At 40.1% G+C, this 16,522-nt stretch overlaps 1 protein-coding gene across 1 annotated transcript in view; it reads right to left on the reverse strand.

The window, feature by feature from the left end:
- Positions 1-13,533: 13,533 nt before the first annotated feature.
- CDHR3 (cadherin related family member 3) overlaps positions 13,534-16,522 on the reverse strand; it is a 64,081-nt gene continuing 61,092 nt past the window's right edge. Inside the window, exons 18-19 of the mRNA XM_063445434.1 lie at positions 15,676-15,724; positions 13,534-14,243 (exon numbers count right to left, since the gene is read on the reverse strand). Of these exons, the coding sequence (XP_063301504.1) occupies positions 13,885-14,243; positions 15,676-15,724 (408 nt within the window). The 3' untranslated portion in view covers positions 13,534-13,884. The remainder of the gene's footprint in view (positions 14,244-15,675; positions 15,725-16,522) is intronic.

Below are 16,522 nucleotides of genomic sequence, written 5' to 3' on the forward strand. Positions count from 1 at the left end.
GTCTCTCTCTGCTGACTCTGATTTTCTTATGCCTGTCTTCCAGCACAATATTTAAAAACAATGTGATCTTGAAAACCTTTAATTTATTTCAGGTGATTTGCTCATATAAGTGGAACATGCGGTTGTATTAAATGCAGAAGGACATACAAGAATGTTCTGATGTAGCGTAATTGAATACTGTGACAGTGCCCACAAAATGACCAACAGCCTACATGAAACCTACTTCCTGTTTTTGGGGTGAACATTCATTGCATGTGGTGTTATTAAATGCAGAAGGACATACAAGAATGTTTTGGATTTCCAGCCACATCATGCTTTGCCAGCTTAAAGCTCGGCAATTAAACTTTTGGCCTTTCCTGGGCATCTGGTTGCAGAAATATATACTTTTTGGGGGTCTGCTATGCAGAATATATAGGTAATCAGTGGCGCATTTCCACGGTCACAGTTGCGACAGGGCCCATCACTCCAGGGTTCCCAGCTACCCTGCTAATCCCTGCAACCGTGGGGGCACAGGGGTCCCAGTAGGTTACCAGATTAGGGCACCCCCGAATCGTCTCTTAACGAGTGAGGCAGAGTAGGCACCAGTTTACCTGCATGGCAGGTGCCTACTCTGCCGATATTCATATTTAGAATACAATTTTAAATGAATAATATTCAATATCATTGCTATTACTCTAAAATACTCATACTTGTGTTCAGTGATGTCTCACAAGTACATTAGTACTCCCCATGTACAGGTTTTGGAAAGTTACAGAGTCACATATAGGGCTTGCCAATTTCAGCTTTTACACGTTGAAATTTGCCAGACTGGGTTGCTGGGCCTATGTTGCCTTTGGGGCCGTATGGCAGCCCAGGAATGAAACTTACCCGCATCATGGCATACCATTTACAAAAGAAGACAACCCAGGGTATTCAAAATGGGATATATCCAGTCTTTTTTAGTAGCCACATAGTCATAAACCCTGGGCTAAATTAGTGTGCATAATTGGTTATGTTGCAACACTACCCCCTCCACCCTACCTCCCACTCCCCCACTCCCCAAATTAAAAGGTATTATCGGATTTTGGAGCATCACTGGGTCAAATATAGGGCTTGCAAATTAAATTAAATTCTCTGGTATTTCTCACTGGGTTGTCAGGCAGGTCACTTAATATATAATTAATATCATTAATCAAAAATAATACATAAATATACACATACAATTAAAAATAAATACATAAGATATGTATTTTTAGTACAGATTAAGGAACAGTGCATAAATACTAATGCATATTTATATTTTACAAGGCTTCTTAAAATCACCTATCTCAGCAAACCAAATATGGGAATTCAGTTCCGACATATGGCCATATCGTGTTAAGCCCACTACTACTTCACAGTACCCCAATATTGATGGATCCTACACAAATTCCAGCATGGGAGACAAATTAAATAGTGCTAAATAAGCTAAAGTGTATTTTAATAATGCTTGGTAAGAGCATTGTGAATATATGTAATGCAAAAGTGTGATAAAAACACAATTCAAAAAAATGCAGTATCAAAACTAAACAATTACAGTGATAGTACTTTGATGTATATACTCACAATGCATATCATATATCTGCTCTATAACAAATGGAAATTAAAATTAAAGTGGGGCACCACTCAAAAGAAATCTGGTCTGGATTCCAAACGTACATAGTAAAGACAAAATGGGACATAGGAGAATCTGCCGATCCGGGTCATGTGATTGCAGTGTAATCTCGAACACATGACACTGATGGTCGGGATTTGCTGTTGTCAGCTCGCAGGGTGAGTATCCATATGGGGGGTTCCAATCATTAGGGTGTGCTATGCCGTGCTATGCCTACTGCAGGATGGCATTGCACGTCCTAATGGCATTAAGGGGTTAAAAGGTTTTGGTGTATAGATCATTTCCCTGCTGTCTCACTGCTAAATTCTTTGCCATATAGGAGTTAAATCAAGTTATTTATGCAACCATATCCACTCCTCCCCTGCTTGTGACTCACACAGCGTCCCTACAAACTTTCTGAAAAATAGTTTACATTTTGTAGATTTCCTTATTGCACAGTGTTTAAAGGGACACGATAGTCACCAACAACTACAGCTTATTGAATTTGTTCTGGTGAGTAGAATTATTACCTTCAGGCTTTTTGCTGTAAACACTGTTTTTTATTATTATTATTATTATTATTATGATATTTATATAGCGCCATCAAATTCCGCAGCGCTTTACAATGAGTGGACGAACAGACATGTAGTTGTAACCAGACAAGTTGGACACACAGGAACAGAGGGGTTGAGGGCCCTGCTCAATGAGCTTACATGCTAGAGGGAGTGGGGTAAAATGACACAAAAAGGTAAGGATAGTATTAGACTAGTGACAGTTGCAGAAGAGGAATCAGTTGGTAGCTATTAACAGTTTAATTGATACGCTTTTATGAAGAAGTGTTTTTTTTTTGCAGTGCATATTGAGTTAACATACGTGCGTGAGGTACCCCAACGGCAATCCTCACGCAATGTTGAGACATATGTAACAATGGGGTAGTTGAGAATACATGCACTATTTTTTGTTTAAGAAAATAGTATAGGTAGATTACCACAATAGAAGTGATTCAAAAAGCACATTGTTATGTATATTACAGTAGATTAGGTTCTCGTTTAGGTAGGTTACAGGTTTTTCTACTCTGTGTAACACTAGTATGCTTGTGGTTATTGCTAAGCTTGACTGCTAAACAAATGAACTTATATCAGATAAATGAGAGTCCCAACGTGTGAGTGTGTGAGGCTTATGTGCTAGTCCTCCGACCTGCCTGTGCCTCATGGTTGAGGGCCAGTGCGTCGCTGGTGTGGTGGTTTCAGCCAATTCCCCGCTTGCATGGGAGTGTAATGGCTGGAGAAAGCGCCTGACTGGGATCCGCTTTGGTCGTCGTCGTGTGAGGCAGTTCGGTCTCTTGGGTATGAGCTCTCAGGGGCGCAGTGGGTGGTCGGTGGGGTTCCGTTTTGAGTCTCCGCAGTGTCTTGTGTGTGTTCCCTGCCCAGGGAGTGCTGGCCTTCCTGAGGGTTGCGGGGCTGCGAAGGGGTAACCCTGCTGGGGGGTAGGACGACTCACCGCTGGTCTAGGTCTGTGGTTTAGAGGTTTGTGTTGGGTCATCCGCCTCCTCCTTCCCGCCCTCCGAGTTTCACCAGAGCCCCGGTCTGGAGCCGCAGGTCTCAGCACGTCCTCTCTTTGGGTCGTTGCTGGTGGGGTCTCCTCTTTGGTGCTCCCCTGGTGATAAATTTTTGCCCAAAAGGTGGCGAATAGGCGATCCAGCCTTTCTTCAAGGGGCGGCAGCGGGGCGCCGTTCAGTGGGTTACACGTGGTGACTGCCATGGTGTTCAGTGCTGTGCCGGCAGTGTAGAACAGGCACTGTTGTCGTTTTGCGCTTTGTCACAGACTTCGGTTACCGGGATATCCCTCACCGGCAGGGGGGAAGAGAGTGTACCGGGGAGACCTCCAGGTTAGTGGGCTGCAGTCAGCGTAGGGATCGTCCGCCTCCCTTGCTGTAGCTGAGTAGGCCTCTTGTAGGCCCCAGGTAGGAGCCTCTGATTTCGGTCGGGGTGCTTGGCGCTTGTCTCCGCAGTCTTGGGCTTCCTTCCCCAGGTCGCTTAGCTGTCGACTTGGGAGGATTGTGCCCAGATTTTGGCTGGATTTCAGCGTTTTGGTACAGAGCTCTTTGAATGTGCGACCGCTCAGTATGGCTGCTAGGCTCTGCCCCGAAGAAGTGGGTTTTTAACGATTTTTTGAAGGAGTGGAGACTGGGTGAGCATCTAACAGAGGAGGGAAGCGAGTTCCACAGGAACAGTGCAGCCCTCGAGAAATATTGAAGGCGAGCATCAGAGGTGGGAGTACGGACAGAAGATAGACGCAAGTCTTCAGCAGATCGTAAGGGCCTAGATGGGACATACTTGTGTATAAGGGAGGATAGATAGGTGGGAGCAGCACTATGTAGCGATTTGAAAGCAAGAACCAGAATTTTAAATTGAGCTCTATATTTTATAGGAAGCCAATGTAGGGACTGACAGAAGGGTGAGGCATGGGAGGTGCGGGCGGACAGGAAGATGAGCCTCGCCGCCGCATTCATTATGGACTGTAGCGGCGCAAGTTGGGAACACGTAAGGCCACTGAGAAGCGGATTACAGTTGTCAAGGCGAGAAAAAACAGTGGAATGGACCAACACCTTAGTTGCATCTGGCGTTAAGTAGGGGGCGGATGCGCGCAATGTTTTTGAGATGGAAATGACAGGATTTGGCAATAGATTGAACATGAGGCTTGAAGGAGAGGTCGGAGTCAAAGAGAACACCTAGAAATGCAGTATTTACATTAAAGCCTAGTGATAACGTCCCTGGCTACTCCTTAGATTGCTGTTAGAGATCCTTCCTGGGTCATGGCTGCCTAAAATGCATCCAAACATTCAGTGTCTCCTCCCTTTGCATGCAGACACTGAACTTTCCTCATAGAGATTCATTGATTCAATTCATCTCTATGAGGAGATGCTGATTGGCCAGGGCTGTGTTTGAATCATGCTGGCTCTGCCCCTAATCTGCCTCCTTGTCAGTCTCAGCCAATCCGAAGGGGAAGCAGACTGTTTGTTTTTCTGAGTCTAGCAGCATGCAGAGCTACAGCTTCAGGCTTGAATACAGTAAGATTTTTACTATATTTATGGAGGCAGGAGGGGCCCAGGGGGCTAGATGGTGAGTTTAACACTATAGGGTCAGGAAAACATGTTTGTGTTCCTGACCCTATAGTGATCCTTTAATTTAGAATTTATCTACTCTGGTAATTACATGCTAAAGCCTACAGCAGCCTCCCGTGTGTGAGTAAAATGCAATTCACACAGCAGAAGATCACTTCTAAAGTAAACACACTGTGCTTTAAAAATTGAACAATTTTTTGGGGGGCGGAGCCTAACTGCCAAACAGGAAAGCCGCACAACGAAAAAGCTCCTGACTAAAAGCGACTTATTTGGGGACAAACACCCCGGAAATCGGAGTAAATACCGGCAAAAAGGCACAATGCAGGCAGGAGAAACCTGGGGGTATCCAACGACCCCAAAAAAGAGACGAACATCCCTCGGGAACCTTCAAAAGCCACTGGGGCCTACTCGAGACCGCGCCGGGGTGAGGCGGCCGCTCACCCCGACAGCAACAACACACACGGACCCCTCGACACACTTGCCTCCAACCCCCCCCATGGACCGGCGGGGGATATCCCGGTCCCCCCTGGGGCAGCACAGCAAAGCCTCACCGTAAGACCGAGCCTGTAACACAGAGGGGCAACCCAGCACGCGATGCCTCCAAGATGGCGGCGACTTGGGAGGCTTCTCAAGTCGCAGCGGACACGGAACTCCGACTAGCCGCAATTTTCAACTCCTTTTGGGAGAAACTGGAGGCCTACATGCGACCACCCCACACGATGACTCAGACAAAAGGCAAGCTACCAAACCCAGACCAGGTGACCGCACGGTGGAAAACCTACGCTCTCACAGGTTCCAGGCGTCCGAAAGGCCGGCGCCACAGGAGCGCCATCTTGAAGCAACACTCAGGGAGACCCAATACCAACAGAGGCAGCCTGAAACTGACCCACAGGGCCAAGAGAGTGCCCAAGACGGAACACTCAAGCCCTACACACCGACAAGCTGCGACCAGCAATAGACCCAGCAGGAACTTAGCGACACCTGATCGGCAGTGGAGAAGGCGAGAAACGAGACCCAAAATGGCGGCAATATTAAGCCAGACCAACGAAAGCACTCAACCACGAAAGGGGACACCTCCCGAGCACAAGCGGCGACAGAGACGCACCTGGGCATCTAACCGGGACCGTGACATACTTCCGACGGGAGTTGGTTAACTGGGACACTTACCGCTGCAGATGGGAGAGCCTCCCCATACCTCATACTGCCCCTATCAGTGACTGGTGATGGCCTATTGTTTAAGATGACGGATCAAATCATAACATACCTACCACAGCATACTGGACGAGGTGAACCCAGGGCCGGTGCTAGGATTTTTAGTTACACAGGCGAAGATGCATTTTGGCGCCCCTCACCCTCCTTTAAAAAAAAAAAAAAAAAAAAACAATGCATCTTCACCTGTGTGTATTTCCTCCCAAGCCACAGGCATCATTTTTCAGTCACACAGGTACACTGTCATACAAACATACAAACACAGAAATAATCATACAGAGACATCAGACACAGACACATACAGTCAGAGACATACAGGCAAAGACATACATGCATGCAGAGACATGAAGGCATATAAAGACATGCATACATACAGAGGCATACCGTCATACAGACACATACAGGCATACAGAGACATACAGGCATACAGAAACATACATACAAAGACATACAGGCATACAGAAACATACAGGCATACATATATACAGGCATACAAAGACATGCATGCATACAGAGGCATACCACCATACAGACACGTACATATATACAGGCATACAGAGACATACAGGCATACAGAAACATACATACAAAGACATACAGGCATACATACACATACATACATACATACAGAGACATACAGGCATACATAAACATACATAAGTACATAGAGGCATACAGACACATACATACAAGACATACAGACACATACAAACATACATACATACATACAGAGGCAAACCGTCATACAGACACATACATACAGAAACATGCATACAAAGACATACAGAGACACACAGGTCATACATACATCCGTACATACAGAGACATAAAGGCACAGAGTTACACACATGCATACAGATACATACATGCATGGATACAGAGACATACATACAAACAGAGACATACATACAGAGACATACAGACAGAGACATACATACATACAGACAGAGACATACAGACAGAGACATACAGAGAGAGACATACATACAGAGAGAGACATACATACAGACAGAGACATACAGAGAGAGACATACATACTTACATACATACAGACAGAGACACACAGACCGAGACATACATACTTACATACATATAGACAGAGACATACAGACAGAGACATACATACATACAGACAGAGACATACAGACAGAGACATACATACTTACATACATATAGACAGAGACATAAAGACAGAGACATACATACATACAGACAGAGACATACAGACAGAGACATACATACAGACAGAGACATACATACATACAGACAGAGACATACAGACAGAGACATACATACATACAGACAGAGACATACATACATACAGACAGAGACATACAGACAGAGACATACATACAGACAGAGACATACATACAGACAGACAGAGACATACAGAGACATACATACATATATACATACAGACAGAGACATACATACTTACATACATACAGACAGAGACATACATACATACAGACAGAGACATACAGACTTACATACAGAGACATACAGACAGAGACATACATACATACAGACAGAGACATACAGGCAGAGACATACATACATATATACATACAGACAGAGACATACATACATATATACATACAGACAGAGACATACATACTTACATACATACATACAGAGACATACATACATACAGACAGAGACATACAGACTTACATACAGAGACATACAGACAGAGACATACAGACAGAGACATACAGACAGAGACACATACATACAGAGGCATACAGACAGAGACATACATACTTACATACATACATACAGACAGAGACATACATACATACATACAGACAGAGACATACAGACAGAGACATGCATACATACAGACAGAGACATACAGACAGAGACATACATACATACAGACAGAGACATACAGACAGAGACATACATACAGACAGAGACATACATACATACAGACAGAGACATACATACATATATACATACAGACAGAGACATACATACATACATACATACAGAGACATACATACATACAGACAGAGACATACAGACAGAAATACATACTTACATACATACATATAGACAGAGACATACAGACAGAGACATACATACTTACATACAGACAGAGACATACAGACAGAGACATACAGACAGAGACACATACATACAGAGACATACATACTTACATACATACATACAGACAGAGACATACATACATACAGACAGACAGAGACATACAGACAGAGACATACATACATACAGACAGAGACATACATACTTACATACATACAGACAGAGACATACAGACAGAGACATACATACAGACAGAGACATACAGACAGAGACATACATACTTACATACATACATACAGACAGAGACATACATACTTACATACATACATACATACAGACAGAGACATACATACTTACATACATATGAAACAAGATACACCTAGATAAAACAGCAGATCAAAGGCAATGCCATGGGTACCAGGTTCGCCCCTAGTTATGCGAACATCTGTATGGATTATTGGGAACGCCAGTCTGTCTGGAACAATAATCCTTATGGGGAGGACCTGGTCCTGTGGCGTCGTTACATAGATGACATCCTTGTAATATGGAAGGGATCTGAAAAACACCTGTTGGATTTCTTTGGGTATCTTAACAACAATACTTTCTCCCTTGTCTTCTCTCCTGAGTACAGCCCCACCAATATTAATTTCTTGGATTTGACTATCTCGGCCCAAGGAGGCCAAATCTTTACTAAAACATATACTTCAAACCCAAGGACACGAATAGCTATATAGAGTACACAAGTGGGCATCACCCCAGATGGCTGTCAGGAGTACCTAAAAGCCAGTATACTCGACTACGAAGAAACTGTTCTAATCAAGATGTATATCTAGAACAGGCTGCCATCTTGACCAATACATTTATCGAAAAGGGTTATGAGAAGGAAATACTCGATAGAGAGGTGGAAAGGGTTAGAAATACTGATAGAGGAAATCTTTTGGCGGATAAGGTTAAACTGGCAAACAATTCTAATAAGCGTTTTGAGTTCTCATTTCATACTCAATATAATTCTAAGGCCTTTGCTATTAATAAAATTTTCAAAAAGCATTGGAATATTTTAAAATATGATGAATTTATAGGTCCACAACTACCTGAATATCCTCAAATCGTTTATAGGAAAAGCAAGAGTTTGTCTACATATTTAACATCTAGTCACTTCCAGAATAAAATTAACAGTAAAATAGAGAATAGCAGAGGATTCTATACTTGTGGTTCATGTAAAGCGTGTAGAGGATTACCACCCCATACACGCTCTTTTTCCAGTTTCACCACTAAAGAGACTTTTCTCATTCAGGGAAGAGTCACCTGTTCCTCCTCGCATGTTGTGTACCTCCTCTCATGTGGATGTGGTGCACAGTATATGGGGAGAATGGGGAGACCAGCCAAAACCCGTTTTCTAGAACACAAAAACAACATCAGAAATTTTTTTAAAAATCATTCTGTACCAGTACACTGTAATAGGTGCCTGCAATTTCATTTACACAATCTTTCTTGGGTGGTCATAGAACAAGTATCTCTTGGTGTAAGAGGAGGAGATATCACTACGAGACTTAGACAAAGAGAGGGATACTGGATTCACAAACTTAGAACACTTCAACCCTATGGGTTGAATGTGGATTTTGACTTAATTTGTTTTCTCTAATTCTTTATATATATATATTTTTCACATAATTTTTTTATATTATTATTTCTTTATTTATATTTATTTTTATTTATTATTTGTATTATTATTTATTATCTTTTATTTTATTTCTGATTTTATTTATTATTATTTTTTTATATATCAATATTTTTTTATATATTAATATTTTTTTGATTTTGATTTTATTTTTATTATTTTTATTTTCATTTTTATTTATATATTTTTCTTTGATATTTGTATTTATTTCTAATTCTATCTTCAATTTTATTCTTATTTATATTTATTTTCAGTTTGCATATTCCAGTATCCCTCCCTTGTATGCCCTAAATCATTCTTATGATTCTTTATGTACCTCTTTTCTTCCTATACCATTTTGATTATGTGTATATCAAATCCCATTGAATATACCTATACATTATTAACGTTTGAACTAGTGATGGGGGATTACTTATACTTTTTTATTGATGTTAATTGTTTAATCTATGTCAATTGATGTATTTATATACTTTCTCTCTTCTCTATTTCCACCTTTCGGCCGCGGCTGGGGTGGAACGCATGTGCGTTCCAGCCGCGGAAAGATGACGTATTAAGAGATGCGTCGAAAAGGGAGGACCTCTTCCGGGCGGGTGGAACGCATATGCATGCCACAGTGATAATACGGAAGTCCATAGACGGACTTGAATTTGAGAAAATCTACAACAGCTGCTATGGGACGTACAGATCAGCGGATTTTTGGCGCGGAATTTGACAAAGAGGACCTATATAAGAAGACAGAAGATACTGGACTTTTATTGTTGTATTTGTATTTTATTGTTTTATATGTTTGGCTGTTACTGCTCCTGATGAAGTCTAATATATAGACGAAACGCGTAGAGCTGCTTGAAAAATCCTGCAATCTGCTCCTTCCATTTATCATCTTAGAGGGAGGAATTTAATCTTTGATGAGCATTTTTACTTCTAACTTCTTGTAAGTTTTTCAATTAAATGTGATTTTTTTATACAATTAAGATTTCACACTATGTCCAGTTCTTCTGTCTTTTGCATGTACCCCTGAGGAATTATACTTCAAGATCTAAAGATACCTGATGGGCTTGAATTACTCCTTTATTTTGTGAGTGCAAAACATCTATAGCAGGGACATCTATACTTAACGGTGTTCTCTGCTTTTGTTTTATCTAGGTGTATCTTGTTTCATATATTGGTTTGTGAGGATCCGAGGAATCCTTTGTTACAGCCTAGATTTTGAGGGAAGTAATTTTTCCTCCCTAATATATTGCTGCACCTGGGTGGTCGTTTTTGTCTACATATATATATATATCATACTTACATACATACATACAGACAGAGACATACATACATACAGACAGAGACATACATACTTACATTTGTACAGTTCAATCTTGTCCCCTGGGTGCATGCTGTCCGGCTCTGTGGAGTCCTGCAGCCCAGCCGCATCACTGGGCGCCAGCCGCGCTGTGCGGTACACAGGGAGCAGGGATATGGTGTCATATTCCCGCCCCCTCCACACAGCCTGCAGAGGTCGGCAGACACCAGGGTAGGAGGTGGGCGGGAAGAGGCTGGGCTCCGCGGGCGGGAATCTCTGGGCTCGGCCACGCTACAAATAGTAACCAGCTGGAGGGGAGCGCAGTGTGCTTCCCTCCTTCCGGTCAGCCTGACATTGCGCCCCCAGGGCTGGTGCGCCCTAAGGCGAACCGCACCTGACTACACATTAGACTTTACTTATGTTTCATACTAATACTTAAGCACTTGCTTTGCTTTTATCTTATTTAGCATGCCTTACTTAGCAAAATATGTTCACCTATAGTTATACGATCCCAGGCTAGATTGTTTTAGGAACATGTATAGCCTGCCAGTTACTTTTATTTTGCCAGTCTTCTAATAGTATGTTTTGTTAGCATCATATGCCTCAACAATTAACCTTGGTAATACCCAAACCACTTAAAAATGCACAGTTACAAATCTTAGCAGGTCTCACCTACCCTTTCTCTACCCTTTCTCTTGTCTCAAGCATTGAACACACATCTAAGCTACTTGTATTCGAGCTGACCTTCCATGATAATATAAAATTGTGCAAGTTTTACTATGTTCCCCAATGTTATAAATGTCATTGAAAGGCGTATGGAATACTGTCGGGGTACCACATACGCACTGTTATATCTTTATGCACTACAAAATAAAGAATTAAAAAAAAAAATGGAACAATTTTGTCACCAAGGCTACATAAACAAAGTGATACTTTGTAAATGGCAGAAGATTGAGCTGTTATAATGCAGGGTCATGATCTATACACTATAGCCAATTAATCAAGCTTAAGTTCTTTTGGAGCGTGTAGTATCCTTTTAAACTCTTCACCCATTATCAGAATCATGGGGTGATTACCAGGTCATTTGGGAAGAAAAAGGTACATTTAGCTGTATAAACATAATGGAATGTTCCATTAACAATAAACTCTATTTTGTTCTAAATCTCTTTATATGTTTTAGAGGACAATATAAAGGGAAAACATTAGTGATTATAACACAAGACTTTCTTTGTTATGTGTATATTTGTTTTTGAATGTCTAGTCCATCCCTACTAAGTACATTTGCAAATTTAGATACATACTAGAACAAAAGTATTTCAATTAATCAAATATTGGAAACCCGGTCTCTAAAAGCCCGGCACAAAAGATGCAGAACTGGATATGCCGTTTTTGTTATGCTAAAGCCATGTAGTTGAATCTGAAAGAAACATATTTTCTGCCTAATTCGTTAAGAGGCACGCAATATTGAAGTGCTGTAACTTAATCTGATTACTGCAGTGTGCGGTTTCCCTTTGCTATTAGAAAGGCAGAACACTTTGGTAATATCCTGCTTTGTTGAGAGGATCTTCTTAGTAAGCACTGAAAAAGCTGAACAAATTATAAACTAAACAGTTAGGATTAAAGATGAACCAAACTCTTTAGATACGTGTACTTACTGGTAACGCACAAGGAATTTTAAAAGGTAGACTTTATTTATATTTGAGCCTTGACTATTGAAAATAAGACAGTGAAGCATAGGCAAAAATACATATACAAGATACATAAACAATCAAAGCTGTCACTTTATTTTCAACACAATTAAACAATATAAAAGCATGGATTAGAAGATCAGCTAATGTAAAGGAGTCTCAGTATCACAGCAATCTAACTGTTCTATTAAAAGGAATTTACCGGTTATTAACTACAAGCTCAATAGTTCTCTTACTATGTTATTACAGTAACTTAAGACATATTCAGGACTTTCAATTCTACTTGTGAAAATTAATTCAAGACCTCACACTAAAACTGAAGACGATATATATATATATATATATATAAAAACACACATACAAGTTATACATATACATATAGCAATTTTGTAAAATACTTATCAAAACCATGCTGCATATCTAATTTGATATTGAATATTCTAGATCAGGTTTGGTTTTTGATAGAAATTTCCTGATATGTTTATACACAAAAATATAATACAATCATTATGTCGATGTTAAAAAATAAATTTTAAAAATTATATATATATTCCACATATTATATATTTATACATATGGAGAAAAAAACAACTCAGGTTTATTCATTAAAGGGAGAATTCAGCGTGAATTTCAAATTTAAGTCCAGAATAGCTGAACTAGAAGAATAGCTGACTTAGAGAATTTTCCCAGTGTCGCCTTAAATTTAAAACTCACTTTCAATTTACTTTGAATTCTTACATTAGTGAATAATCCTGACTCATAAAGTGCTTGAAGTGCCCACAACTACTTTCAAGGCAAGTTAAAAAAACAAAAACAAAAAAAAAAAACGAGGCTCCCCAATTGCCTTCCTTTTGAATTCATACTCCCCTTTATTGTATCTCTTCCTTTCCTTTTTTTGTTACATGATGTGTTCTTTATAGTTGCATAAGTATAATACATTAACTTAGATTAGAATTTTTTAAAATGATATGTGACCACACAGTGATGCTACATATTTGTACTGCAGTGTTGTATTTTGTCTTTGTCAAAGAAAAATAAAAAAAGATGAAAGTCAATCACAAGGGGGTTTATATTACGTTAAAACAAATTAATTTACTTTTTAATATGACTTTTTATCAACCATTAACACTATTAAGCAAAATACAATATGTATATTCCTTTAGTACTTTCTCCTTTCCATCGATGATCAGACTAAAACATCATTGGAATTTTGTAGTTTCATTCTGTGGATTTCACTTAGGTGGAAGTTAATGGGGTTTTAGGGGCTACTTTAGGAGTTTGTTTTGGTGATAATGGTGAGGGTGCTCTTCTGACGGTGCTTTCTTTACCATTTTCCATTGTGGTAGATGTTTGATTAGGTGTCTTTAGCCTGTTTGGGGTAGCAGGTTTAGAAGTGCTGGTCTCCTGGCCTTCCTTTGCTGTGTTGTTTGGAGTTTTTTCTCTCTTGTTTGGGGTTCCTCTTGGTTTTCCTTGCATATCCTTTTCTGCAGCTGGGCCCATTGGTTCACCTGCTTGTCTTGTCTCAATAGGTTGCTGGGTGTCCTTCCATCTTCTTGCCCCAGATTTTGAGTTGTACTCATAGATCATTCCTGTAACTAGAAACACAACAGACACAGCTGCTTAGACTTTAATGTGTTAAAAAGCATTTTCTCAAGGGTTGGTGTCATTTATTTTCTCAAGGATTGGTGCAAACAAAATATATTTAAATATTTGCGTTGTCACATAATCACAGCTTTAAAGGGACTGAGCTAAAGGGATACCACGTGTACCAAAATCAATTCATGATAATGAATGTATTTTGGTGCACAGACATTACCCCTGTAATAGAGAAGAGTTGGAGCATCATATGCAGGAACCTGTCAGATTGGCAAACACCACAGCATACAAAGTGTGGATCGACTGGGCACACAGAAAAAAATACTAAGAAACATTTTTTTTTTTTACCTAGGGTAATAAATATTGCTATACTCCCTAGATAAATCAAAATTCCTAGTCATACATTTAATGTGTGCTTGTTCTTTACTTTAGATTCTACCTCTGCAGCCCAGCAAATAAAAATGGCGCCATAACAGAGAGAAGGCACTGTTTATCTTTTGCAATACCAAGACCTATTACTGGCACACACCAGGGGCATACAACACAAATAACTTCAAATATTGAATGCATTTTTATGTCTGATGCTGGCATAAAGAATATGCTGTTGTCAAATGCTGTGGCACCCAATGCTTGTCCTCAATTCTTCTCTATGAAAAGCTGATAACAAAAAGAGAGACAGCAACTGCTAAGCGGAAACACAGTGCCCCAAAGTCCAGGTCGGCCAGACCTCCAGACACAAGCAAATAAGAAAAATTTGAGACAGAAGCCCTGTAAAGGACTGAGACATTGATGTTTTTTAATAAACTTGGGCTACACATGTGCCTGATCTCTGTCTTTCATTTGCATGTATCTATGCCAAGCATCTAATTGGAAAAAAGTCATCAGGATTGATAACTTCATGGAAGGAAGATCGGCCTACAGTGAGGGGCACTAGATTACAGGTACGTTTATGAGCAATTTTAATGAGTGGATTTTTTTGGCTGGATTGCTTGTTTTATTGTTGGATGGAGCTCAGTAATCTATACAACATAAATAACTTATCTACTTAAACAAAAGTGATTAGATGGTCCATTTAATTTTTATCTCTATGATAATATAAATGACAAAAGCCATAATAATTGGAGATGAAACCTACCAAATATGCCCTCCAGAAGGATAACATTGACTGTGTCTTTTCCATTTTACAAACAGAACTAGTGAAACCTAGCATTGAAACAGTGCTTGTGTTGCTTGTGTCTTTACAAAACTTCTGGAAATGGGCTCACACCCTAATACTGTCTACTGAAACAATCCGTGCTCAATCGTTCAGTCATCTTAGCCGGCAAGCAATATTAAACAAATTAAGGCAAATGTCTCCGGTAACACGTGGTATGCATTACACACCGTCTTTAATTAGTATAACCTATAATATAAAAATGAAACAATTCTTACTTGGATCTTGCGCTTCTCCATCAAATACTGTGTTGACCTTAGTCATTTCCTGTAAGATAACAAACATTTTCACATGAATGAGAGCCAAGGTAGAGACACACACATGTCTAAGATCTTGTACCTATAAAAGTGTCTTTTGAGTCTTTATTGGAAAATACTGCACTGTTGGATTATTTTTGTTTTTACTTCTTTTTTTCATATAATCCATCTGAGCATTTTTAAGATTCTTGCTGGCTTTGTATTTATAAGCAGCGATTGTACCCTGCACTCTGCTATTTTCTGAGCATATAATAAGCTCCATTAAATATGAGTGTCCCTTCTTTTTTATGTGATCTTACTTTTGGTGTTTCAACATACTGCATTATCAGAACTTTTTGTGTTCTTTCTGTTTCATATCCTATGGAGGACCATCATGCTCAAGGACGGTGTACAAAAGATTAATATTAGTTGCTACTTTTTGATACTGTCATTCATCACAACAAGCTTGGTGCACTGTTCCCTGCAAGGTGTGCCCATGTGCACACATCTTTGTTATGCCTACAGCGTATATTACAAATTTATGTGTGCACACAGGCTGTGGGCTGTGTGGCTCCCACGCAAAGTCAATATATCACGCGACAAAGTGTAGATTAATCAATGCCCATCCAACGTTATAGCAGCCTGCATAGCCAAGGTAATGTAAGCAAAGTGAAATATGTGACAGTGTGGGCAATGTGGCATGGATGGTCATGTGGGCATAATAAATGGAGGAAACGTGGCATGGATAATCATGTGCCTATAACAACTGGATGCAATGTGGCATGGATGATTATGTGGGCATAATAAATTAGGGCAATGTGGTATGGAT

This window comes from Pelobates fuscus, chromosome 3 (genome assembly GCF_036172605.1).
Source record: "Pelobates fuscus isolate aPelFus1 chromosome 3, aPelFus1.pri, whole genome shotgun sequence".
In the NCBI taxonomy this organism is placed as follows: Eukaryota; Metazoa; Chordata; class Amphibia; order Anura; family Pelobatidae; genus Pelobates; species Pelobates fuscus.